Below are 27,960 nucleotides of genomic sequence, written 5' to 3' on the forward strand. Positions count from 1 at the left end.
AAGTATTAAATCTCTAGACTTTAAATGAGTACAAAGAGGTCACGTGGTTAGTCAAGTTGACTGAGCCCGTGTTGAGAGAAGTTTAATAAACCTGAAAATAAGAGTACACTGCTCACAGAATGATACTATGATGCAATAAACCAAGAACATGCCACATCTAGTTGCTCATGCAGCTGTTAAGAGATTCCAGTTTTCTCTTCAAAACCATGTTGAATCAAAAAACTTGTATATTGACTGGCTGTGTAAATCAAAAGAATTCCATCTTTCTCTTCATGAATAATATCAAGCATTTCATAAGGAGGAACTTGAGGTTGTTGTAGCAATATTAATTGTAGAAGACACAATTTGCTTTTGATAGATTTATTTGTTAAAGTGTAATTGTTCTATAGTCCTAATGGTATCTATGTAGTGTCTAACTAATTACACTACACAACAAAGTTTTTGCTTCTTGAACACTGTTGGGTGTTCCTTATAGATTTTTGGCTGTTGATCACGAAAATCACATCCAAATTTGCCCATTATGTACCGTTTCATCAAAATCTTCAGTTTCACCAGGACATTACTACAATGGAAAAATGATATCAGGGCAACTGGAATCTGTCAATGCTTGCTGACTACTGCTGGACACTGCAACATGATGCACCGGACATTGAATACAAACGAAAATCAGGAGCAAAACACTTTTAATTATGTTGAACTTAATAGTATATTAGAAACATAAATGCAATTAAATATGTTATTGCCGGTAAACAGTTAACTGTCTATTTCTCAGAGTTCCTATGTGATGAAGCAAAACCAAAACTATATTTGTGCATACCCATCACAAATACCTGTCACAATCAGCAAAAACTTTTCAGGAAGCAAAACTTTTCAAAAAAAATGTTGTGCTGTGTTATAGCTCATAAATTAAATATGTTGGAAGTAAGATGGCTATATTTTGTCATTATGTTGCATTATAATTTTTATATGAGCAAACTACTTGTCAAATCTAAACACTATTTTGATTTTATTTCTAGTGAAGAAAAATGTATTTTGGTTCCATGTTTAGCTCTCTAGCCACACTGTAATTGTGCTAGGTGACTGATGCTAACTTGCAGCTTTATCACAGGCCCAGTAGTCTCTGAGTGTATACATTTATATTATACTATACTAGAACTCTTGCTTTTGTGATACTGGACAAACTTTATTATTATGCAATGTACAGCTCAAACTTCACGAAATTTTTATTCTGTATGCATTTCCTGTCACAGAGAACTTTATTTTTCTTCATTCTCAGAGTGCAGATTTGGCGTCATGAAAATGCCATGTGCAGATCTAATGCACAGGTGCCAGAGGTAATCAGCTAGTATATATAAACACACAAACAAATATCCTTCATTTAGTTTGTTTTTTATTTTAAAACTATTTTCATATTTGGGAACTTTATCATTTAGCCAGTCTTGATACCATCTTTTAATTCAGCATGGTTTTGAAATAGAAAATGGAGCTTTTCAATACAGCTGCACATTCATAAGATGTGCTATGTTATCAGTTTATCTCATCGTAGCATCATTCTGTGGAGCAGTATGTTCTTATTTTCAGATTTATTTAATGTTTTATATAATTATTTTACAATTATCTAATGAATACTGTAAAACATATTTCAAGTTTCTATGTCCAGAAAATTTTCAATTACTAATGCATCCTTGCTTTATCATATATTCCTATAGGCAATAGATTTTCATTCAGCATGGTATTTTTCAGAAACTCATTAATAGTGTTGAAATATTGATACTGAAGATAGGTGGTGGTAATAATTTCACTGATGCACAGTCTTCAGATTTATTAGTCTTTTGTACAAAATGGAGTTAGCATTTGGAAGTCATAATATTTCATATTGGCAGATATATTTCCTTTAATTTGTTATGGCTAATAGATTTTGGTGACAAATATCTTTGAATAGATGTTTAAATAAATGGTTTTTAATGGTTATACTCATGTCACAGAAGCATTAATAATTTTGCATATTATATAGTAACTCTGCTTTATATATGCCATAAATGGAGTATTCAAAACGTGTATGCTGTAGTGAAGCATTAGTTGTAAATATGCTATTGTTCAATACAGCAAAAAAGCCAAGTATGCTAAATGAATGAAACTTCATTACATCATGCTCTTGATGACAACATTACAGATTTAACCATTTAACTATAATGTATCAGATCAGTGAAATAACCCTCATCAATATAGCAGCTAAATTCTCTTTCAATACGCAATTTCTACAGGCCAAAGAAAGATGCAATGGGATAGAAATTGATGGACAGAAAATTAGAGTAGACTATTCTGTTACAAAGAGAGCACATACCCCAACCCCAGGAATATACATGGGTAAACCTAACTTGTAAGTATTATTTTAGTTTTGTGTGAAATATTTTAGCTTCAGTTCTGTCAGTAATGTACCCTTAACATTTGCTATTACATAACAAACTAAACAGTTTTATGTTTTAGATTTATATGTGAAGAAAATTATAACTTATGTTGCATACTTGTATACATTTAGTCCGAAATATGATGGTAACTACAGAGGACGCTCTCCATTACCAAACTATCGTGGCCACAGATATTCACATTCGAGGTCCCGTTCGTGTTCACCTCGTAAGTACTACTGATAGGAGACTGAAAGTGGAGTAAAGCATGGATCCAAGAATAGTTGCCCCTTGACGACCTATCATGGATTTTTTTGTAGATACACATTTCTCTCTTGTTTTCATTTTGATTTTATGATGCTTCATGTGAAATGGATACGTGTAATATTTTAATGATTATAAGCTCTGATTTCAATTATTTGCCTAGTTAAAAGTATATTCCAATGAATTTTGATTTTGTTGATATTTTTGTGTTTGTTTTGTATCTGATACTTCAGATTCCTTTAGACAGTCTTGAAGGCTTTAGCTAGTCTTTCATAATGTTGAAGTCATCTTCTCTCTCTCTCTCACACACACACACACACACACGAAATTTCAGAGTAAACATGTTGAGGTATTTTCAAATGATATGAAAATAAATAGGTTTATTTTTAGGTTTAAGTTACTGCTATTATTGCACTGTAATTTTCGGTCTGCTAAAGTGATTGATATTTTATAATTAGTTTTGTTTAAGATAGATTGATTATTCTGAGTTTCCAGTTTAACATCTGCAATTATAAGATTTTTTTTTTTAATGCTACACGAGTTCACTTTTTGTTTCATTGTTTTTAGCCCAATTTATAGGCCCCACTTTGAACCCGTTAAAATAAATTAAGATTATAGTATGTTTATTTTTCTTTATTGCACTGGTGTTTTGAAATATGTAATAATATGATAGTTAATCCAAAAATCCACACATGTACTGTGCCAAGTTTAGAGGGCTTTTATTGAGTGTTTTTATGTCATTGTACTGTTATCTGTTCTTTGCAGTAATAAATACACTGAAATACACTTAGGGAGTAAAACATTTTATATATATAAAAAAAAAAGCATGTTATAATGTAAGACATTTTCTATTGCTTCCATTTTCTGATAGTGTAGAAAAAACACATTATAAATGAAAATATTACTTAGCATGAACATACAAATTCCATTTTTCTAATTTTGTCACCAATTAAAAAGAGTGCTCCCAATAAAAATCTAGTTTTTTTAAAAACTTGTATAGGTAGCTGAAAAATTTCAAAGAATCAGTAAACAATATTGATTACTTCTCTTTAAAACTTATATTTTGTTAATGCTTGCTTTAGATATAAAACAAAGTTTGGCATGTGCCTAGAAGGAAATTTAGAACTGTAAAGACTTCAAGTGTTAAGTTATTGTTGAAGATAGCTAACCAACTTTGGCTATATATAATTTCCATTGTCATTTGAAATTAGAAAGTGGAAACTTGTAGGATGTGTAGAACTTTTCATGTAGAAAAAAATGTATTTAATCATTTCTTTGTGGAAAATTGTTATTTATAGCATACACATTATAAAATTTCATGATGTAAGAAGACAAGGAAAGGCAAAAATAAGAAATCCTGTGGTTTGAGCACTTTTGAATAATCAAACTTTCTTCATCAGGGGCAAATTCATAATTTTGTGAATCCTAGCTAAAGCTCACAGTTTCTGTCTGAAGATATGGCCAATATATTGAAGCTTTAAAGACTACTACTGAGCAGTAAATATGTTTGAATACTAACATTATACAACTGCAAATGTTTTGTATTGGTATTAACTTGTCACAGTTAAATTTAGAAATTGGAATAAAGGAAAGTGGACTGAAGCTGATTAACACCAGAAAAAGTAGCATATTTTTATCAAATAAGGGAATAGTTTTGTCTAGTGTTCAGGATAAACTTAAAAAGGTAAATTACTATTCTTTTGCACTTAATCTATATCTTCATTTCTAGATAAAAACTTTGTGTTGCACAAGAATTTTATATACAAGTGTATAAGCTAATTTTGAATTTTCACTGAAATATTATAGTCCTATTGGTTATAGTATCAGTTTCAGTAATAGAGCATTATTTATGTCATTTTTTTGTCTCTGTAATCTATGCAAAAACATTGTGTACTGATATAAACTTGACAAATATTTTCAGTGTTGAAATGTTAGGTCTTAAATAATGGGTAAATTATTGCTAGTAATATCTGTAAGATGAGGCATGTTTTACATGTATGTTATGAATAAAGTGAATTATTCTATCTAATGATTGTTCCATTTGTTTTAAATCAAAAGGGCTTGAAGAAAGAAATAAAAGGATGAAGAATTAGGAAGTGAAGAATTTAATTGCTTTGCGAAGATGGCGAAAATAATTAATATAGCAAGATTAGAAGTGGGGTTGGTTAATGAAGAGAAACAAGAATGGGTCAGAATAAGAATAATGAAGTTCGTCTGTGGAAAGTTCAGGTGCAAAGAAAAGCACACAGTTAATATGAAGAGAAGTTGGAGAGTAATAGAAGAAAATCTTAGTGAAATTTTGTCATGAAGAAAATGAATAATGAAGGCTCTGTTGATGTTTGTACAAGTAAGCAAGCAACTTGCAGTGGTCTTTATCATTTTTTCATAATGCAGTATAAGGTACTGTTACAAAAAAATACCACTTGCAAAAATTACTGTTTACTTAAGAAAAAAAAAAGGCACAAAGAACATACACTGTTCAATGTAGTGCACCAACCCCCAGTCCTGAGAGGCTATACATAGCAATGTTTACTATCATTCCAAATTTATTAAGTAAATTGCTAAGAAATTTGGTTATCTTTAGTGAACATTAAAAGTATGTTGCACACATAAGAAGTATATTTACTAAAGATTTGTCTTTGAATTTAGTGAGTCAGTCTGGCCCAGACTCTGAGTCGTTTGAGTGCAACGTGATTTGTCATGTTAAAGAGTTAAAAAAAAAAATTCTTTTTCATCTAACAGTTTTTATACTTCATTTAAATATCCTCTACAACATCCTAAAAAGAATATCAAAATTTTCTTACTGGGAAAAATATACTTTGCCTTGTACTTTCTCTAATAACAACTGTAGCAATACTTGAAAAATATAAAATAAATCAAAAAGTATATATATAATGTATAGAATAACTGCAAATTGTAAGAGACAATTAGTTACTTATCCTAAACAGCCTTGGGCTTGTAACTGTTTACATCTGTTTTTAAGTTTACTGTTTTGAAAATCTTCTAACTAGTTTAACAAAGCAGTTCACTTGTTTTTCTGATAGAGAAAAATTTAATTTATTTTTTTATACAAGTTCTCTTATTTATTAACCTACAAAATTTCAGTTTGTTACATTTTGTTACTTTTATAATAATAAATAAAAAATCTACATAAAATCAAGTTATTTAGTACTTGTGTCTGTACTGTTGGTTGTTTGCCACCAGATAGACAAAGTACATAAGCCTACTTTATTTGTAACGTTGATTTTCACAATATATTTTTTTATTTCAAATATATGCAGTTTAAAACAAACAGTATTATTATTATTATGTATTAAAACTACTCTAATTTAACTGGTTTTCTAAGTAAGCTTTAAGTGGGTTAAAAATTCTTAATCTGGTCAAACTCAACAATGGCAGATAATGGAACTGAAGCTAAGTATTTCTAAACCTTTAGTTGAATGAACTAGCTTTGTAGAGAATTCACTAAAGTAAAATATTTTTTTATTATTTAAAAGTAATTCAATAATAAATGTTACAGAAAATTGACATTTTTTGAAAAACAGAATGTGACAGGAGGAACATAGCTTGTGGGTTAAATTTCTTGTTTGTATGTTAGTAAATAATACAACTTGGAAGCTCAAAACTTACATTAGTATAAATATAATTTGTATAAAACTTGTAAGCTAATGCAGAGCTCCAAAATAGCTAGATATCTGCATAAAATATCCATAATATTTTGAGATACCTGTCATTTTATATTTTATACACATCTATTACAGATGTACCATCACCTAGATGCTCCAGTATGAATTGATGTGCCAACTGGTTGCACATTGTGAAAGTGACTGTTTTTAACACAGATGTATTATGCTTGAAAAAAAAAGCAAATTACAACTAAGAGTATGATGATACACCAAACTACCAACAGATTGCAATTACGAATGTCTGGATAGCAATGCATCGATGATAAATTTTAGAATTGGTAACAGTTGCTGATAGAACCCTCAAATATTCATATTTTCCATAGTTTGCAAACATGATTATTTTTCCTGTCTTATTTATCTTATAATAAGCCATTTCTTTGTAATTTCAATTTGTTGTAGATTGGTTTTTCTGGTCTTAACTCACCTGTAAGCATAAAATCATGTGTATCACATCCACCATTAACAATGTAGCATGTTTCATGGACCAAGCATCTTGGAAAATTAATTATCACTGTTTCTGTCTTAACAAAAATTTGCAGTAATTTAGTAAACTTGATACACATGTATTAAAAAAATGTTTTTAAAATAAAGTATTTGCATTTAACAAATTTTTATGATAGAGATAAATTATGCTTTCATTTTAAAATCTTCATATATTTTATTTGCATAACCTCTAGAACCTCTTAAATTAACATCAGATTTTTGGTAACATTGTGTAAAGAAACCTACAGACAAAACATACAAACAAATTATACTTCAGCCTCTTTTGATGATGAATATGGGGCTGTTACTGATTTTTCAAGGAACTAATAAACTCATTAAAATGTCAAATGAAGCTGAGAAAAACACTAATGAAACTGCAGTGATACCCACACTTAACAAAAGTCATTTGGTATGAAATGAATAGTCTAATTTTAAAGGCATATATAAAAACTCAAAAGTGAACACTTTTAGAAAAGATTATTAAACCCATAGTGATCAGTTTCCTAATTTATCACAATTGTGTCAAATAGTTTCATGCTTTTATGTTGTAAGTATTGATTATGAAAGAGCCTTTTCTGTATAAAATGGGCTCCAGACAAAATTTGGATACTTTGTGACAATTAAAAAGATAATGTTTAATGAGAATTGTAATGTTAGGCCTAAACATTAAATTTTATGACCCAACTATCCAAAGAAAATTAAAAATAAATGTGTAAATTATACGTGTTTCTACAGTACAATCTTGAGGCCAAATATGATAATACTGACACATATAATTCAGTTGCTATGCAAGTTGCCATACAGATGTTTGTCTATGATACTGAATTACTTACCACCTTTGGCAAATTCTAATTGAGACAAATTTGATCAGTGCTGTATAGATTTTGGCAAAAAATTACCTGGAGCATTGTAATATATGGGAAGAAATAATCTAGTGACAAAGTATAAGATAGAAATAGAAACTGAGAATTTATTTCAAAATTAAAACTTTTACAATATTACAGTTTAAATGAAAAACTATTGTCAGTGTACATCAATAAACTTGAAGTCAAAAGATAAAGTTAAAATATCATGATTTATACTTTGATCCCCTGCAATACACACAGCAATGAACTACTCTCTCCTTGAATTTAAATATATATTTGTAGGACACTTATAGCTTGTTTGACCTTAAATTTGTTTATTTTCAAACAAATCATACAATTCAGTACACTGCAAAAATTAATTTTAATACAATAAAAAAGTCATATTTAACCTGTATGTCTTGTACATTCCGGCACTTTCATGAAATTTTTTTGGAAAATGTTTTTTACTTTTTTTCTTGAAAAATTTCATGAAAAACTAAATGCTAAAGAAACTTTCTAAAGTTTTAGTTAGTATTAATTTCTTTTTCAAATAATCAATTTCAGTGTTTTATTGTGTGCTGCTGCTAAATCTGAATGGGAATAGTGATGAGTATGTTAAAATGTTTATGAAAGATACGAACTTTATACTGATTATGGTTACATACAGAGTAAAACAGCATTAAGCTATCATAGCTGAAGACAAGAACTTGGATGTTTAAATACTTTATTCCATGGGGAAGAAAAAATGAGTTAAATAAAAGGGAATCCCATACAAGAACAACACTTGAAATTCTCTTGTGCAGGATTAGAGTATTTTAATCTGTGAGACTCCCTCCTCCTCCCCCTTTTATTAGCAATATTTTTGTATGCCAGCAATACCAAGCAAAGGGCATGTGTGTGTACCTGATTCAAATTTATTACTCATCATGATCTCTACTAGCCTACCTTAAAATTCTTTTAGGCAAGATTAAAGTAAATTAATTTATGAAACATTGGGTGTAGTGTAATCAAATACATTGATGAAAAGGCAAATTAGATCTCAAATCAGTCAACAGATGATAAAGCTAAATGTTTGTATTTGAAAAGCTCACAGCCATTTTTATGAGCCTTTATGTTGTTAAAAATTCCTAGCAGATAGTGTTATATGAAAGATAAAAACAGTCAAGGTAAAGTATGACAGTTCCTACAACAATTTTTTAAATTTTGATTATGGAAGTGTTTTGATAATGTGTTGAGTTTCTGATATAATGTACCTTGACACATTAGCATGTTGCATTGCAAAGTGGTAGTGTGCTATGAAACATTCTACTCTTTTATAGCTGTTAAAGAAAAAAATAGTTACAATAAAATACATTACAATAACAATTTCATTGTGATTATTAAGTAAAAATATGACTGCAAGTTATTTTATTCACAGTTATCTGCTTTTCAAGGTATTTATGCATGTGGTTTACTTCTCACTTTACATTGAATGTCACGTAATTTAATTTTGGAAATCACTTAATATACTGTTAAAAAAACACAGAGGTCCTGAGCTGACTAAAGTGGTTCTGTTTTTGAAAAATAAAAAACAAAATCTATGTGTAAACATAGAAAAACAATAAAACAGCTTGGATAAGTCCTGGTACTAGTACTACTATAAAAAATAAGTTCAGTACTCAGTACATGAGAATTCTGGCAGAATTTCACCCCTGGTTCAGGTGTTTATATGGTCTGAAACTACTTGTGTTGTTACTCAGAAATGTCACGTAGTTGCCAACACAAATCTAGAGTTTCACACTGTCTTATATCATTATGAAGTGGTTCATTTAAAATGTTTTTTCTCAAGGAGATTAAATGTTTCAAAATTCATGAAAACACAATGGAAATAATAACCATAAGATTCATAAACTTGCTGTTACAGGTTCTCCACCAGTAACTACGTCGTACAAAAATTTGCATAAGAACAGTTGAATATCGTAAAATGTATCACCAGATAATAGTTTGTAATTATTTATGATTCATCTGACAGAAAAAAGAAATACATCTCTTGTGCCAGGGGTTCAGAAAAAAATATTTGAGATACAATTATCACCAGTCACTCAAAACTTAAAGAAATTCTGCTTGTATATTTTTCCTGCTGCTGATATAAATATGTAATATTTTAATATTTTTGACAAAGTATATTTAAATAATGTTCTATATTCAGTGTTCCCAGTTACATTTTAGATTTTTGTTGTTGTAGTTTCCGCTCGTAACATTTTCAACTATTAATATTATTTTAATGTATTATAAAGTTAAAGTAAATGCTTCACATATGAATGTTGACAAGCAGATAGCTCTATCAATTAATGAAAAAAGGGTATCTGCTATTTGCATGGTAAATGTATTAAGGGTGGCAAATCACAAACAGTGATTAACTGTAATTTCTACTTGCACTGATATTTCACCATACCTTAGTTGCTTCTGTAAAATTAAGTAAATTTTTCATAATAACAGTGGTATGTAACCTATATACAGGGATTACTGTTTTCCACTGAAAGATGATAGTGACTTTATTGCAAGCCAATGGAACATTAAACAGCAGTTGAAGTAATTCTTTGGCCCTTGTCTTGAATTGATCACCTTACACTAAGGAATAAGGTAAGATCCAAGTTAAATTTTTATTTTAATTGCAGATCTGTTATAAAGAAGTACAATCACACTACAAGTGTAATTAAATACATTATACTCTTACAGTTGTTTTAAATTGGTGAGAAGAATTATTTCTATGTTCCTCTTGGATATGAATATGTGAAATGTAAGGAGTTAAGACTTCACTAAACTAAAAGGTGTTTAAGAAGTTTTGTAACTTCACATAAAACTTTCAATATATTATTATTTATCATAAACATGGATAGATCTACCTGTTTTCTGAAACTCGTAATATAAAAGCTAATAATGCATTATTTTGGGATGAAGCTCAGAGAACTTATTTATTATATGCCACTTGATGATTCAGGATTAGGTTTTAAGGAATTAAATGCTGAAAATCTGATTTTGATATTTGAGTTGGGTACAGCAAAGATGATCCATTTTGTAGCTTTTTTACTTAATGACAAACTTAACTTTGAGAAGCAATAAAACAAAAGTATGCTAAACTTATGGTCTAAAAAAAGATGACTAAATATTTTAATTAAATAACTAATACAGCAAACCACAAGCTCTGAATACAGTACCTGAATAAATTAGATAATGTATGTTTACTTTCCTGTAGTTGTAAAAGCATTATTTATGGAAGTAATCCTTTCTTGTAACAAGCCTGGGCAGGCTGATACATATATATGCTAAAGAATTTGCATTAAACACACACTATGTTCAACTTAGAATTAGTGATCAACATGGCATCCGTGCAACCAAGCATACTGTTGCGAACAGGAATATAAGTTTGTTTGGGTTAAAAAAAGAAAAGTAGTAAGAAGCTCAAAAAATGAAAACCTAATCAGAATTAAAAGCAAGCAATATTTAACTAAATTATAAATAGGTTTAAATGATGATGATCCATATAAGAGTTAGTCCTTTGTTTGTTCAAATTTTATTAATATAATACAAATGAACAGACTCATTTTAAATAAGGATTTTGAGTTTTTCTTGTATATTTTTTACAGTTAATTATAATGAAAATCACATGTTACTTACAGAAATTTGGACCAAAAATGAAGTTAAATTTTTACAATATAGATGGATATAAAATGTAAATTTGGAATTCATAATAAATCAGGAAGTACTTTAGTATTTATAAGCAATTAAATTAGTGTACAAAAAGTAATTACTGAAGTTGTAACAGCTAAAGCAGTAAGTATATACTGTATTTATAAAAAATACCAATTTTAATATTATAGCAATTTATAGGTTTCAGTAGTAGTGTATATATGAGCTTATGCTATACAATTAAAGTATTTTAGTGAAAAATGTGTACATTTTAGAACCATATAAATTTTAAATCTTAAGAAAATAACCTAAAAGTATATAAAAATATTGTAGTTGATTTTTATCTTTTTGTACAAACTACTACTACTACTAGAGAACAATGAAATACATGTCTTGATCATGTTAAAACAGATCTATGCAAGAAAACAGTAACCATGAATCTATAAAAATTAATTTAAAAATAAAACTGTATAAAGGTAATAATGATAAAGAAGTATTGAAAATAAATTACAGTAATAAAACAAACTAATTTCACTAGTATCTGTAAAAAAATTATACAAAGATTTTGTTACAAAATTAGAAAATACAATTATATCATCTGCAGTTGGTAGTTTATTTTTTATGTTTCTATACATTTTATTTCTTTGTTTAATAAGTTGTGATAAATCATTTACCATCTCTGGATTTAACTTCTCTGTTTATATGCTGTAGATATTACATTTTCTAATTTTTGTAACAAAATCTTTAATATAAAGGATACATATAAAGTTTTGACAGATACTACTGAAATCAGTACTTTATTATTATGTAAAGTATCATCACCTTTACACAGTTTTATTTTTAACTTAATTTTTACAGCTGTGGTAAAAAGGTCTGTAATTCTAGGTTTTGTGAGAACTAATTTTAAAAAATGACTTATTAAATGAGATAACAGAGAAACACAATATGCTGAAATGTTGAAGGTATTACACTAAATAATAATTATATTAAGTTTACTGAATAACTTAAACTAGTGTAAATTTATTTATCGATTTTTATATAAATATTGTATGCAAACTTAAGTAAAAAGTATTGTATTTAATGTAGCTCTGTTAGATGAAATACTAACTAAAGAATATGAAAATGAAAATATTAAAACTAATGTCAGTGAAATAGTTTTTCCAGATATTTTTAAAAAATGCTGATATTAAGACTTCAGAGGAGAAAGTAAAAGGAATTTTAATAATTATATAATGAATGTTTTATTATCAGTTATTACAGAAACTGTTTGTCTTTAACTTTTGCCTTAACCCTTTCCATCTGAGTCTTGGGTCAAAGACCATGTTATTGCATATTCAAATTTTATGGAACTATTATATTTAGGAATTTATGTTATTAACTTTAGTATAAAGCTGTATATTATAATTCAAGTTTTCATATCACATATTTAATTTCTAAATTAAAAAATACCCAAATGTCAATTTCTCGTGTCATATGGTATGTTGAATGTAACAATAATTCAAATTAGATATCTTTGAAATCAAAATACAAAGCATGTAGTTTTGTACAAATTAGGATCTCAACTTACCGATATTGATAAGCTAGAATGTAGAAGAAATTCCTGCCTCTTCTGTTTGCTGAGATATCACTCATGTTCTGAATCAAACACAGTGGCCTTGCTCAACCCTTTTCATTTTTGAAAACAGCCCCTGATATACAATTACTTCTTTATATGCCATACACTGCTGGCCAAAATCTTAAGGCCAATGAACATAAAGAAAAATATGCATTTTGCACTGTTAGACTCAACCACTTATTTCAAAAGATGAAAATAAAAAGGGAAAATAAAAATAAACTTTTTTAGCATTTTAAAGGGAAAATGTGAACACTATGAAATTAACCTAAATACATGCTGGTCAAAAGTTTAAGACCATACCAAAAAGAACTCCTAAACAGGGTAGGAAATACCCAACAAAGAGGTCTCAGTAGCGAGTTGCATGGCTGTCATTGCGAATAACTGCAAACATTCGCTTTGGCACAGTCGATATAAACGTTTGAAGAAGGCTGGCTGGAATGTTATTCCAAGTGATGAAGATGGCTTCACAAAGATCATGTACTGTTTGAAATTGACGTCCATTTCTATAGACTTCCCTTGCCATCCACCCCCAAACATTTTCAATGGGGTTCAGTTCGGGCGAACATTCGGATGGTTCAAACGAATCATGTTATTCGCCATGAAAAAGTCCTTTGTCTTGTGGGCATTGTGGATTGCAGCATTGTCCTGCTGAAAGATCCAGTCACTTCCACACAAGCAAGGACCTTCAGTCAGTAAGGATGCTTTCTCCAACAGGCCAATGTAGCCAGCTGCTGTCTGATGCCCCTGTATAAGCTAAACCTCCATTGTTCCATGGAACAAGAAGGCACCCCAGATCATGATGGAACTTCCTCCACTGTGTCGTGTAGAAAATGTCTCTGGTGGGATATCCTTATCTTGCCAGTACAGATGGCTTCCAACATTACTATCGAAGTTAAATTTTTTCTCATCAGAGAACAAAACCTTCGTCCACTTTTCTACGTCCCATGTTTGATGCTTCTCAGCAAAGTTTAACCGAGTTGTTTTGTGGTGTGGACTTTGAGGACGTTTACGGTTTTTAAACCTTTTTTCTCGTAGATGCCATCTTATTGGTCTTGAACTGCATTTTGCATCCATAAGGGCCTTAATCTGGTTCAATGACCAGCTGGTGTCCTCCTTCTCAAAGCTCTTGAAATTCACATTCCGTATCCCTCAAGGTCTTTTAAGAAATTTACAATGCCCAATCTCATCCACGATGGCACGTTGAGAGAGAACCTTTTTAGCCTTTGCCATGTTTTTACCCAGTGTAACACAGGAGATGTCAGTGGAAGATGTTCACAATGCTAATGCTTGAACACAAATGACTAAATTTCGTTATGTGTTTACCGATTAACACTTCATTTTAGTATGGTCTTAAACTTTTGACCAGGTAGTATTAAGACTAATTTCTTAGTGTTCATATTGCCCCTATTAAATGCTAAAAAGTTTTATTTTTATTTTCCCTTTTCTTATTGTAACTTCTGTCATATTAGCCAACAGTAGCTGAAAAGTCATTATAATAAAAATAATAATATATAAATGTATAATGTTAGATTAAACATTTGTGTTTTCAATTTATAATTTGTAGTTATTCCTGAAAGAAAAAAAAAGAATGTATAATTATTTCCTCCAATCTTTTATTGTGGTTATAAGATCAGTCATATCTACCAAACATGTTCAAAGATTCAGATTTGATAGTGACAATAAAAAGAATTTTATAATTATTCTCCATGTTGGATAGTCAACATTTTGAAAGAAAAGACAAAGATCTTTATACTTAATTTGAAAACCTGATATTGTGTCCAAAAGCTTTTTAATGTTTTCCAGTAACTTGCAAAATATTGTAAACATATGCACACTTTATCAAAAATTATAGTATTACTCTCACAGATACTTTCACAACTATGAGCTGAGTGGATTCCACCCAACTTGAAATGATAGGGTTAAAGAGTACATTTGTAAAAAATGTTTATTATTTGAGGGTAGGAGCCAGTTAATCTTCACTGACCTACACATTATAACCATACTGGCATCATCACCTGTTTAATTAGAATATCATTGTAGTTCACTTTAAATTATTTAGTTGATAACTTACAATAAAAATATATCTACAACTGTATCTACTTTTATTCAATAAAACAAGTAACTGGGTAATTGTATTAATGTTTTTTCTAACTTAACTGTAGGTGCTTGGAAGATGTCAGTAGTTGTTAAAAGAGGAAAATACTAGCTTCTATCCATAGTAAAATTCAAATGTGACAAGTGCTATGAAATACATTTTCTAACAATAGATTACGTAGTCAAAACGTAATTATCGGAGAAAAACTAAATGCTCATTTTACGACACCGCTATTGTACAACAAATTTTCAAGCTGGAAGTAATATTTTCTAAAGGTAATTATACAAGCTACTTTTATCCTATTGTTAAAATCTTTGTAATATTTAAGGACATTACATGTTTTAACTATTATATAGGTTATTTTCTAGCTCTGTTACATGAATCAATACAGAAAGAATAAAGCATGTTTAAGTGTTGGAAATACCTGGTTTTTCTAACTGTATTGGGATCATATTCATTAACCCTTAACTGGTAGCCATAATCAGTTGATGATACAGGCTAAAAACAACAGTTAGAAACCCAATCAAAGCATTGCATGTGAGTCATTTTTCCTCAGTGTATGTCATGGAGCAGAAAAGGAAGGGTGTGAAGCTAAGGTAATGAAGTGAAAATAGTTTTCATCAAAAGATGAAATTGAAGTATTAGAATATGAAAATTATTCCAAAATTTTCATTATGATCAAATTCAATTGTTTTAAGCTATGAACATTATTTTGATATAGTGAATTAGAACCCACTGGTTCACAGTGGGGAAGGTATCCTGATTTTGATCCATTTATTCATTCTTTTGATAGTAGAAAAGCTCAACTCACAGATGAATCTAAAGAATATGAACATTTTACTGCTATATTCAGTCAAAGTATAATGAACCATACTATGCAAGAAACAAACAGATGTTATGAGTTTTGTAAATCCTTTAATTCCGAAGAAAGTGAAAGTAACGCTCCCTCTACTTCACGAAGTAAGAAATGGGAAGATACAACTATTGAGCAAATGTACACTTTGTTTGCTCTGGTGATTCTTATGCCACCTGTAAAGAAGATGTGTTAACTGATTATTGGACAAATGATCCCCTTATAGGAACTCCAGTTTTTCCAAAATCTGTTACTTAAGATTGATTCAGGGAGATTCTTAGATATTTGTACTTTGCAAATGATCAATTATGGAAAGTTTGAGAAGTGTTTACAATGGTGAAGAATAAAGAAAAGGAATCATTTTCACCATCTCAAAACTAGTTATTGATGAATCTTTGATTCCTTTCAAGGGCTGTATTGATTCCAAGCACGAGCCACAGATTTAGGATAAAGATCTTTGAAACTGAAACTGGTTTTTATAGAACAGTTAAAACTAATTGGAAGAACATGCCTTAAATTTGCACCTCTACAGAAGGGAGATGTTGAAACTGAGAAGCAAGGGAATATTTTAGCATTTCAATTGAAAGACAAATGTCCTGTTACTTTGCTTAATATGATACATAAAGGTGAAATGAAATAGTGAAAAGGATTATCACAAAACTAAACAACCAATAACCAAACCCAGTATAGTTTTAGATTATACAAGTTGGACAAATTGATTGCCTTTGTAAATGTGTGGTACTAGAAGATCTTTTTTTTCATGTAAGTGACGTCTCAAATTTAAGTTCTTATAACATGTATAGTTACAATGTAATTTGCCAGTTATTGGAAAGCATTCCATTCTCAGGAGCTACAAAAAGTGGGTAAAGACAATGTCACACAACATGAAAAGAAAAGCAAAAGATGGTGACTAACTGCTGTGAAGAATGTTTTAATAATTTTCATACTTTAAAAAATATTGGAACTTTTAATAAACAAGTCTTTACTATGCATTCCTTTTCATTTTGTTCAAAATTCATAATGAAAATGTGAAAGATTATGTTTAACACTCCTACGAAAAGACGTTTCTAGTCCTGATTTCTCCAAGCCCGTTCCCCTGGCTGTGGTTTCGCTAGATAGTAGATAGGGACAGTGGGAATCTCGTTAATCCATTCATTAATGGATTTAAATGGCAATTTCATTTAAATACAAAATTATTAGCCTAATATTAATAACCTTTCAAGTTGCTCTGGGGCCTATTAGACCCCACTTTTCGTAGGAGTGTTAAGAAATTTTTGTCTAATCTTTTACAGCTGTGCTGAGCTGCTACCTACAACGTTCCTGCCATTTAAGGGTTAACATGTTAATGGAGTTAGTTGAACATGCTCTATAAATTTATAGTACTCTAGCAAAACGAATTGTAATGAATACTGTTGAAACATACCTATGTTCAGAATTTATAAAATGCAATAATTAATATGTCTAAACAATTCAAATTGTCAGCAACAATGGATTAAGAGGATAGTGGAAGGTCAAATCTGCAGGTAACTTATTTTAATAATATTTAGGCTTATTGGTTTTCCAGTATTTTGTGTATCTAGGAAAACATTCTCTCAGATATGAAAAAACTTGCTCTTTGACAAAGTAACAACTCAGTACTATAAGATGATAATGGTCAATCCTCTGTTAGTGTGGTCATTAAGGGCAGTTAATCTCAGAGGAGTTACAAGCACCAGTGTGCTACACAATCCAGATCTTTAGAGTAATCACTGGACATCATGCACTCTTAACTTCTTTTGCTCATGCATTACTCATATTGTAGGTAATATATTCGAAGCAACTATGATGGCATGTCAATGCCATTGAAGGCACATCTTTGTTGAGTGATTGTGTTTAGTGAAAAGATGCAGAAGTGTTTATGTTCAATAAATGTTTTGTTGATGTGAATATCATATAAATAAATCAATACAGAGATATAGTGCTTTATCATGAAGTCAAATATCCAATGAGAGTTTAAAAAAATCAGTTGAAAATGTAATTTCTCACCACCTAAAAATACACCCATGGAATGATAACTCTAAAGAAAAGAGGACCTATCTAGGAGTTCAGAGAAAAGCCCAAGCAGGGGTGTTTTTGTGTTTATGAAAAACCTTTAAAGAAAAAAATATAATTAATAAGGACAAACACTTGCCAGAATAGAACAGAAATGCAGAGATTTTGATGATGAAAATCCTAGACTAAATACTCCAAAACTGTCAGACATACTATTGAGCCACAAGACAACAACTGTGCTGAAATTTGTATGCACCTTGTGCATTCACAAAGAATGTTTGTACAAGATGAAAACTAGGGATTAGTTTTTCCTTTTGGCATCATTGGATGAAAGAAATGGCATTTCTCCTACCGAAGTTTTTTTGGTTTAAGTTTCTCAGTTTAGTTAGGATCACACGAGCATAATGGAGTTTAAACAAATAAGACACACAATGAAACACTGTGGACTTACAACAGTTTCTCATATCTAAATCTTACAGTTGTACCTGTTTGTGGTAGCTGGGATATATGTCCTAGACACATTGAAAGGGTTAAAAAATGTTAAAATTGTAGAGGTTATTAGCATTTATATTAAGTGAAATATTTACTTTCATAAACATCCATTGTATTTGCACACAAATAAAATAACATTTGACAATATACAAAATGCATATGAATCAGACATGTTTTTCTTTAAAACAGCAACATGTACTATCAACATTGTAATAAAGATTATTTAAGGTTTCAAAGGGAGAGAAAAAAGTTTATCGACAGATATCTTGTTTGTTTTTCAATGCTTTTGGCAGTTGACACAGAACATAAACTTTGTTTACACTACTGTTACCGAAGGAACAGAGAATGGTTTTTAAGACGTTTGTTAATTTTGTGTGGTTGGGTGCTATTTCCTAACCAGCCAGGTAGCTTTCTTTTTCCACACTGAATATCTGAAGAAGGCTCACTAGTTGATGTTCTGGATGGAGCTTGAGAGAACTAAAAGAAGGAATACAATAATTAATAATTACACTCATCTTAATCATAAATGATTTTGCTTAAAATTTGCTTCTTTCATAATACTGACTTTCTACATAAAACAATGTACCATCAGTTATAGGATTGGCTTCTTTTATACACCATTTATTATTTTTTTGTTGGAGTTGAATCAGTGGGATAACTGCATAATTCTTATGAATACCAGCAGATTATAGTATTGTAAACCACCCACAACTAACTAGGAAAACCTTGTGGATAAAACAAAAAATGCTTGAGGAAATATTAAACCTTCTAGCTCAGATTATGTAATGCTATTTACAAATTACTAATAAACTTGTGAATAACAAAAAAATGGATTCAAAAGTTCCAGAAACATGACACCTATTGAAATTTATCATTTAAGATTATATTAACTATGGATTTATATCACAACAGCAGTTACATATTATTAACACGAATATAATGTCTATATTAATATGCTTTAAAACTATTTACACATTTAATTAAATTTATTATTTTTCCTGATTTGCTATTAAGTTCAAAATATCCAATTAGCCACATACATAAATACTTCTTTAATCAGCTTATATCTAGACCCCTAGATTAAATGGTTACAAATATTTTACTTAGCTAAAGCCCTCATATAAGGTTTTGGTTATCAGTTTTCATGTATTTTGCAAATAAAAAAAAAAAGTATAAAAACAAGATGGTGCAGGTAAATTATAAATATGTTCATTAAGAATTATTTTCAATGCTTTTAAGTATATTACCCCTGAGAAACACCAAGATTATATATAATCCAGGTAGTCTGAACTTTCAGTGTATGTTTTCACAAAGATTTGACATTATTAATGGATTTAAGGTTTCATTAAAAAAAAATTATATTTTCTTCCTAATATCAGCAATACCTTAGTGAGAGTTGAATCTACTACAGTCTGTGGTAAAGCATCAGTAACCCCAAATCTGCACTTCAGTATGGCAATAACAATTTTTTATGTGATTGATTTCCACAATATCAGGTAGCTGGTCTTTGACTGGAGTTAACCTACTGATATCTGTGAAGATAAGTAATGAGAAACTTGCATAAACAATAACAAATGAAATTTATATACATGGTTTATGAAGAAAAAGTAATATTTGCTCAACTTTGACCAATAATTTTCTGTTACAGCAGTTTCAACCCTTTTTTCTTCTCTCAAATATTTATTATAAAAGTTATTATAATTTCTTTTTATTGTGTGAGGTACACGTTCTTTTCTGGAGTGCTTGATATTTAGAAGCCACAATACAAATGCAATTACTTTTATTAAGTGTTTCTACATTTACTATAATTCCAAGGGAAAGGGGAAGAGATTTCATGCTGTTCATTAGCAATTCGTTGTTCTAACATTTATTAGTGCAATTTTACTCATTTTGTTGATTAGTGAAGAATATACTTAAAAAGATAAATCAACAGGTAAAATTTAGTTTAAGTTTGTTTAATTGTTTCAGTACATGGCCTGCTTTACCATGGGTACAGGCTTCAGGCATTTGTTGGGCTTTTTTGTTTTTATTATGGTACTATCTGTAACATATTAGCAGTTTTCTTCATATTTTGAGTTTTAATTGGAATCAGTGTATGATAATTATTAAATGAAGCTGGTAAAAATTACCTGAATTTATTGGTGGTGCTCGAATTGCTTTAGTTATAAGTTCCTCAACGTGAGGTGTTATGCCCAAACGACTTATGCTGACAGGCAGCCCTTGCTGAATGGCTAAACAGAGGTGGTTAACAATAGTACTGACACTTAAGCCTCTCTCAGATGCAACCTGCTCCAGGTCTTTCCCCATGCTTTCAAACAAATAGTAAGTGGTTTTCTGGGTCTCTGTCAAGTTTCTGGCTAAATGTTCGATGTTTGGCCCAAACTAATAAAAAACAATAAATAGAGATGATCGCTTTAAAATGATTTTTTCTCCATACAACCCATGTTTTGTAAAAGTAAAGGTGACAACTATTTCTTAATTTTTATGTTCTTTAATGTCTAACTGAAGTTTAAAATTTATGAAATTATTTATGTCTTATTAGAGGAATATTTTAACTGAGCAATAACTTGGGTAACTGAAAGAGTACATTATATCTTACCTTATTAGTGACCTGATTTTCAGGTAATAAATCACTTTTCCACTTGTGCTGCTCACAAAAGTTTTGAACAAAGTCAACAATTTTTTTACCAAACTTTGAAACTCGTGCTTCTGGAATACCCTCGAGCTTGCAGAGTTCATCTGTTGTTGTTGGTCGATAAGTTGTCACATCCAACAGGTTTTTGTTACTAACTACCATGTATGGTGGTAGTCCTTCTTCACTAGCTATCTCGTTACAGTATTACAAGCTTTGTATACAAGTCACCCTATAGAAATTATATTACATACTTTTAGCATTACAGTACTATCCATTAAAGTCTTATGAACTAAATTTAGCATTTCCTATATCCATAATATTTAATATTAAATTAACAGAGTAGGAGTGCCCAAGTTCCTCCAAAAAATTGGCACAAAGAAACCTAATTAAAAATGGACACCTCAAATAAATATGATATTAATCAAAACAAAGCTAGATCCTAAGTTTTGACTAAGAAACAATTATTCTTTGAATTTGGTATTATACTGTGTCTCTTAATAAATTTAAATGTTTACCACTTCATACACTTCAGCATATTAGAATCTTGGTTGTTACCTTGAGTTTGTCTTCACGAGGATCAGCAGGCTTTCTTTCTCCCCTTGGTTGCATCAGACCTTCAGTGACGATCTTTTCAGTTGACATCCATGTGTTGCAGGGTACAAGTGGTAAAAGTCTGTTGGAAAAATTAATATTAACTACCTATATAGATCAGTATGTAGGGTTAAAAAAAAAAAAAGAATGAGCATAGTTAATTACATAGTGTCCCAAATATAATGATTTGAATGTATTTTACCAGTTGGGTACACTTTCTGTTAATATTTTCAACTATAAACCCAGTAATATCGCACAAACTTTAGTTAGTTCTAAATCAGTATGCTAAGCTAACAATGCAAAATAATTACTATAGTAAAAGTTGTTTTCTCACAGTTTAATAACAGATAGCTATCATTCATGTTCTTGACTAAGCTGTAGTTGTTAGAAGGGTGTTTTAAGACACACCATTAACCTTTTCACTACAGTCTCAGTTTAATATTCACAAGATCATATACACATTTGCATGAGTAAAGTATTTATACTTTAACTTGTGATGCATTATATTTATCTTTACAAAATCTGATAGACTTTTAGTAAAGATTACAAGTATTTTGCACACAAAAAATCAGATTTTTAATGAAGCATTTTTAGCAAAGATTTGTTTATGAAATATCAAGCCTGTTCCATTACTAGTATAAGTGCAAAGTGATTTTCATGTTATGATTAAAACTATTTTTTGTCCAAAAAATCTCAATTATTATTTTTGTAATACCTAAAACCTCCCAAATACATTTCAAACATTTGTTTTCAGTAAGACTTCTATGTTATTTTTCTCTACCCTAACGAGGTGGGGTCTGTCAATTTAACTGATCTCAGATTATGTTTTTTCATTCTAGAATGACTACAGATGATAACAAGAAATGACAAATGTTTAGCCTAAACATCTCATAATTTTATATATTTATATGTATTTATTATTTTTATTATATTGACCTTCTAATCGTACTTGGCTAATATTACTTGCACTAATAATGCATACATGCACTTATGTTATCATATCCAATAATAGAAAACTGGCCTTGTCTTGGTCGTGATTTAGTAGATTAGTATTCTGTTGTAATATACAGTAAAATTTCATTTATTATATATGTGTATATAGATTATTACTATTTAGAAACAAGTTATTAAACTTATTTTTCTTAAAATATAGAGTAGTAAATAAAGAAGAGCAAACAATTATATCCTAGCCATGTACTTTGTACTCTGTTGCTGCTTGACATAGGTTACTAAGCCTTTTTAAAATTTCACATGTGAAGGATATAAAACAAAAAGAAATTTTGTTTTTTAGATTTTAGCTGTACTTAATTCTCCTTGAAATTTCATATTTTTTAGACTAAATCCACAATCTGTCTCCTCGAAATCTTGATTCAAATGAATGAGGTGGCTTTTTCCCACATTAAAATGACTGAAAACACCACTTAGGGACATTCTAAGCTGTTAATTGGTTCCTCACATATCACGTATTAAATTTAGTACATATAAGGGCCCATTTCAGAAAAAGAAAGAGGTGAACAGGGCCACTGTTTTAGATTCAGAACATAAGCCATATACATTTTAGCAAAATGAAAAGTATTTTGACATCACAAACATCTACTTTGAACCACTGGTGCCTTCAACATATCATCTGACTAATGAAAATCAATATTAAGATGTGTTCTTTTACTATTTACTTTTAAATTAAGAAATAAACTGATGTATAATACTAAAATTTGAATTATATCTACAATTTGGTTCCAAATTTACTGACATAAATCCGTAACATAGTAGTTCAATAAAATTTTGAATACAAGCTAACAACCACAATGACACGACCTGTGATCCTGGCCCATCGTGATATGGTTAAAGTGTTAAAAATCAAAGTATTTGTAAGTTTGCATACAAACTAAATTAAAGAATGAAAAGTTAATTACTTTAAGATTAATGTAACTTTTAAAGCTGGTTAGTATTTACTACAATTACATATAAAATCATCAGCTCACTTAAGCTTTGGAGCTACCTTACAATATTCAGAGTCACCATCAAGCAAGATACTATAATCAAGATGGGTGGAACTTGATATTCAAGTTGTTAGCTTCACCAGCTGAAATTTTCCATAATCAAGCCTACTGAAGTAGAAAGCTTTATTTGCTCTAAACTACAATTCTGAACTGATGATGGTATTGTTACCTAAAACTGGCTACAAAAGACCTTGCATAGCACGCTACCCTTTACAAGGTGATTAAGATCACAATTCTCTGAGAAAATGGACATCCTCAAATAGTGGAAGATTACAAAAGTTTGTGCACATGAAAAATGTTACTGTAGGGCTTGCACAAGTTGCTTTAATAATGTACAAAAACATAAGACAACTCGACTTAGAAATATATTTCTCTTAATTTCCTAAATAACAATAATTTGAGAAATTCTATAAAACAGATTAGATACATCAATACCTTAAAGCACATTTTTAACATATATTTCTATCAGGTAGGAGTTAAAGGTGAAAAACATTGGTACTGTGTCAAGCTCAGATACAGTAGGAATTGTTAAAAACTGTTTAAAAGAAACTACACTATATTAACAAAACTACTAAGCATCATTAAATTCAAAGTGCTGAACGTGTTGACATTTTTAAAGCTATGTTTAAGCTAAATGTAATTTTTTACCTTTTATAAATTCATTTTGGTGTTATTTGTGTGTGCATATAATGTACATGACTTACTCTTTAGATAATCCTTTTCCATCAACAGGTACATTTTGGTTCCTTGCCTGTGAAAGAATGAGTGAAGGTTGTGGATGTTGTTCACACTCTAAATTCTCTAGTTCCAGACTTCTTTCTAGCATTAAACATGTTTTGTCTTTATCTTTTTGTGTCTTTCTAAGCCACCCTGAGCAACTGAAGAAAGCACAATTTTATAAAACTGTTGTTTACTACATGGTTTGTAGCCTCCAATATCACCTATGGGCTTTTCCACCAAGTATTTTTCACACACTAAAACTCTTGCTAGATGGAGAATAAAAAAAAATCTGTAATAAGTCCTGGAAAATGATAAAATTCAAAAACAGAATCTGAGATATAAATTATACTCTTCATTTTAAAAAAGTGCAAAATAAGATACTTTGATAATAAAATAGTTTGACATTCAAACAAATTGCCTTACTAGCTGTATGTTCCTCAGGGTTATTTAACCAAGATGGAAGAGCATATATTTGTAACAAGTATCATCTTCAATCCAAGGCTATGAAGGAGTGTTGGAAATAGTACAGAAAAGTTGTCCCATTACCCTGATAACAGAACCAAGGATGAGTCCTGTTTGTGAAATTGAAACCAGCTCAAACAGTTAAAAAATGGGGGTCTGCTTTACCAGCAATAATTAGGTATTGCCCATTTAGATCAGAATCTCCTTAGTTTTTCATTAACAACTTGAGTGTGAATAAGTACACTATTACTGTCCCCATCCAAAAAATAGTCTGACTGTCAGTCCTATGGATGCACTCTTCTTACTTTTAATCTTAACAAGAACTAATCTGATATAGCAATGGAGTGATTAAAAGCTTAAATAATCACTTTCCTTTTATGAAAATATTTTAGGTACATATACATTTTAACCTGTTTTCTTTTGTCTAATCATTTTGCCAATTTCTTTTAATTTTATATTGAAATTGATTTATAATTATTAAAATACAGTTTCTTGAAAATATTTTTTTGTTAATTTTACACAAGTTCACAGCTTTCACAAAACATAGAAACTGTACACATTTAAAACATTACTATGCCTAAAACTTTGTAACATATGTGCATTTATAAATGAACAGAGGATTGTCGATATTCCAGGGGAACGAAAGAACCTAAAAAGTGTTTAAATGCAATTGTGAACTCAAGCTTCAGAGAAATATAGTTGTGAAGATGTAGTATTTTTTAAAATTAAGTCATATACTGTGACCATCAATTTGTTTTACTTTAATAATGTTAAACACAATTCAAAATAAAACAGAAATTACATAAATTGGTCAAATTCCACTAGGCAAGCAACAGTTAACAGATACTGGGTATTGCTATAGATTACATTCCTTTATATCTGTGTAGTGTTTATTATTCAAATCCATTTCAGCTTTTTGTTGGTAGTTTGTGTGACATTACATCATCATACAAAAAAATAATAATTTTACAAAAATCTTTCCTTACTGGCCCTATTATATCACATAATTTCACACAAACTACTAATAAACAAATCAGAATTAGTTATTATATACCATACTGTAAATGCTTGAAACTTTGATTTTTCACCTGTGATGGGCAGAGCACAGATAGCCCATTGTGGAGCTTTCTGCTTAACTAGAAATAAATAAATAAAACTAATCAATTAAGTTTTGTCACTTACCAGATGCGAAGCTCTTGAAAACATAATGGTATATAAATAAAAAGTTATTAAACAGTGGGGGAAGGAACTGAATTTGCACCATTTATTTAAATTCATTTTACTTAAGTAAAATTAAATGTCTACATCACAGTTACTAAAAGTTATCTTAAAAAAAGAATAGTGAACTATTCAAAATCACTTGAGTTTGACATTAGCTTACCTAGTATAAATCCATCAGTCATGGAATAGAAAACTACTAGGTATCATTAAAAAAATTAAAATGTAGAGGGACAAGCCAAAAAATATATAAAGTGAAAATATTTAAAATTATATGCAAGTCAAGCTAACCTTGTACCTGGTGTCAGATAAAATATGAAAAACCATTAAATTTAATGCTAAACATTTTACAAGACAAATTTTTATTCGTTTTAAAAACTAAATAAGCAATTGTTCTAATTATTACCTTACTCAGTTTTCCTAAATAAACTCACCTAATGCCTTCCACCAATCTTCTTTCTTATCTCTGTTTAAAAGTTAAAGTGCATTAGATGACAATCAAAAAGTTTTTTAAATCACCTATATTACTATTAACCTTATCACCTACTACCATGGCCCCCTATATATTATACAACGAAAATTTGTAATTTTACCTCCTCTTATTTTTTTAGGACAGTTTTTAGCAGTGAAGCTTATAATAGGCAAAAACATAAAATACTCGACATGTTGCAACACATGAATTCCAGAAACAGTGAAAGGTACAAAAATTAAAAGCTTGTAATTCTAAGATTAAAGACAATCTACTCTGGTCAAATATAAAATACTTTCTCTCAAAACTGTAACTTTCAAGGTATTTATGTTCATCTGTAGATTTTGTAAAATTATCAAATTTGTACTAATTCAGTAGTCCTACATGATACAATCAAAATTAAAGCTTCTTACCATGGAATATCATTGTCAAATCAGAATGATCATACAACCAAAACATAATTTTTTTTGTGTTCTTACATTCACTTGTGTCTATATACATTTTTGAATCTGAGGCTGACTGATGAATTAATATAAAGGCTGCACTAGAAACAGCATTTGTTTTTATAAACCCTGAAACAACTTTAGTTTGTTAAACAATCAGTTTGATATTTCAATCAATACAGCATGGCATGCAATGGTTAATACTTTACAAAATTATAGTTGCCAATTAAAAAATTTACAGTACCTTTACAAATATTTATAAATGAGTAGCTACAATTCTGATTTGATTACTATTACAGTGGTTCAATAACAGCTTCTCAAAAAGGATTATTGGCCATTTTTGTTAAACTCTAATGAATCATATGTAAAAATACTTGGTTATAAACAACTTCATGTAGCATCTCATGTTTATGTTGAAGGAATAAAACTATTTCAGAGGTACTACCTGTATAGGCATTTTAATTATAAGGTAATATTGTGGCAAGTGTCAAAAACCAGTGACATTTACCTGTACTAATTTAGAGAGTGAATTCCATCATACCATCTGTGACTCAATAATAAATTACATTAAGCAAATACTTAAAACAGTTCTAATCTGTTCTATTCAATAGCTGTATATTATTTTAATAAAATATTACTAATTTCCAGTTATCTTTTAGATGTGTGTGTGATTGATATCCTCCAAATTTTTCCTTTTCACTGTGAAAATACTTAACCAAATCACATGATGTAACTTAGTGAAAACTTACTATACAGTATCTAGTTTTGGCTTTAAAAAAATCACTTACTTCTGGCACTGTTTTATGCTTTGAAATTTCTAAAATTTTATTTGGAGACTGTTTTGAATAAAACATTAAAAGTTACTTTCTTTAGTTGTAAAATTCCAATTCTTTTAATGTTGAACAGAAAATTTTACCAATTTGATTGATAACAATTAGCATTTCTTTTGATACTTTTATTATCTGAACTGTAGTAGTCACCATT

At 29.7% G+C, this 27,960-nt stretch overlaps 2 protein-coding genes and 1 long non-coding RNA gene across 4 annotated transcripts; 2 read left to right on the forward strand and 1 right to left on the reverse strand.

Moving 5' to 3' along the window:
- The first annotated feature begins 2,177 nt into the window (after positions 1–2,177).
- Positions 2,178–4,696, forward strand: LOC143246186 (transformer-2 protein homolog beta-like). The gene is made up of 3 exons (XM_076492398.1): positions 2,178–2,380; positions 2,540–2,634; positions 4,070–4,696. Exons 1-3 carry the CDS (start codon positions 2,193–2,195, stop codon positions 4,081–4,083), a joined length of 297 nt encoding a protein of 98 aa, XP_076348513.1. The 5' UTR covers positions 2,178–2,192; the 3' UTR covers positions 4,084–4,696.
- Positions 4,697–5,457: 761 nt separating this feature from the next.
- On the forward strand, positions 5,458–16,905 carry LOC143246187 (uncharacterized). The gene is made up of 2 exons (XR_013025835.1): positions 5,458–10,305; positions 15,856–16,905. It is a non-coding gene; the product is annotated as an uncharacterized LOC143246187 (long non-coding RNA).
- On the reverse strand, positions 14,567–26,523 carry LOC143246184 (bifunctional 3'-5' exonuclease/ATP-dependent helicase WRN-like). Of its 2 annotated transcripts, none has more exons than XM_076492397.1 (7): positions 26,499–26,523; positions 24,369–24,650; positions 21,629–21,746; positions 21,038–21,302; positions 20,568–20,820; positions 19,824–19,970; positions 14,567–18,915 (listed from the first exon to the last, which is right to left on the reverse strand). In XM_076492397.1, the coding sequence occupies exons 4-6, from the start codon at positions 21,233–21,235 to the stop codon at positions 19,864–19,866; spliced, it is 558 nt and encodes a 185-aa protein (XP_076348512.1). In that variant the 5' UTR covers positions 21,236–21,302; positions 21,629–21,746; positions 24,369–24,650; positions 26,499–26,523; the 3' UTR covers positions 14,567–18,915; positions 19,824–19,863. The 2 variants fall into 2 exon arrangements, with proteins under 2 accessions (XP_076348512.1, XP_076348511.1); XM_076492396.1 differs by lacking the exon at positions 26,499–26,523 and adding an exon at positions 25,935–25,982.
- Positions 26,524–27,960: the final 1,437 nt, after the last annotated feature.

The sequence above is a fragment of the Tachypleus tridentatus genome, chromosome 3, assembly GCF_004210375.1.
Source record: "Tachypleus tridentatus isolate NWPU-2018 chromosome 3, ASM421037v1, whole genome shotgun sequence".
NCBI lineage: Eukaryota > Metazoa > Arthropoda > Merostomata > Xiphosura > Limulidae > Tachypleus > Tachypleus tridentatus.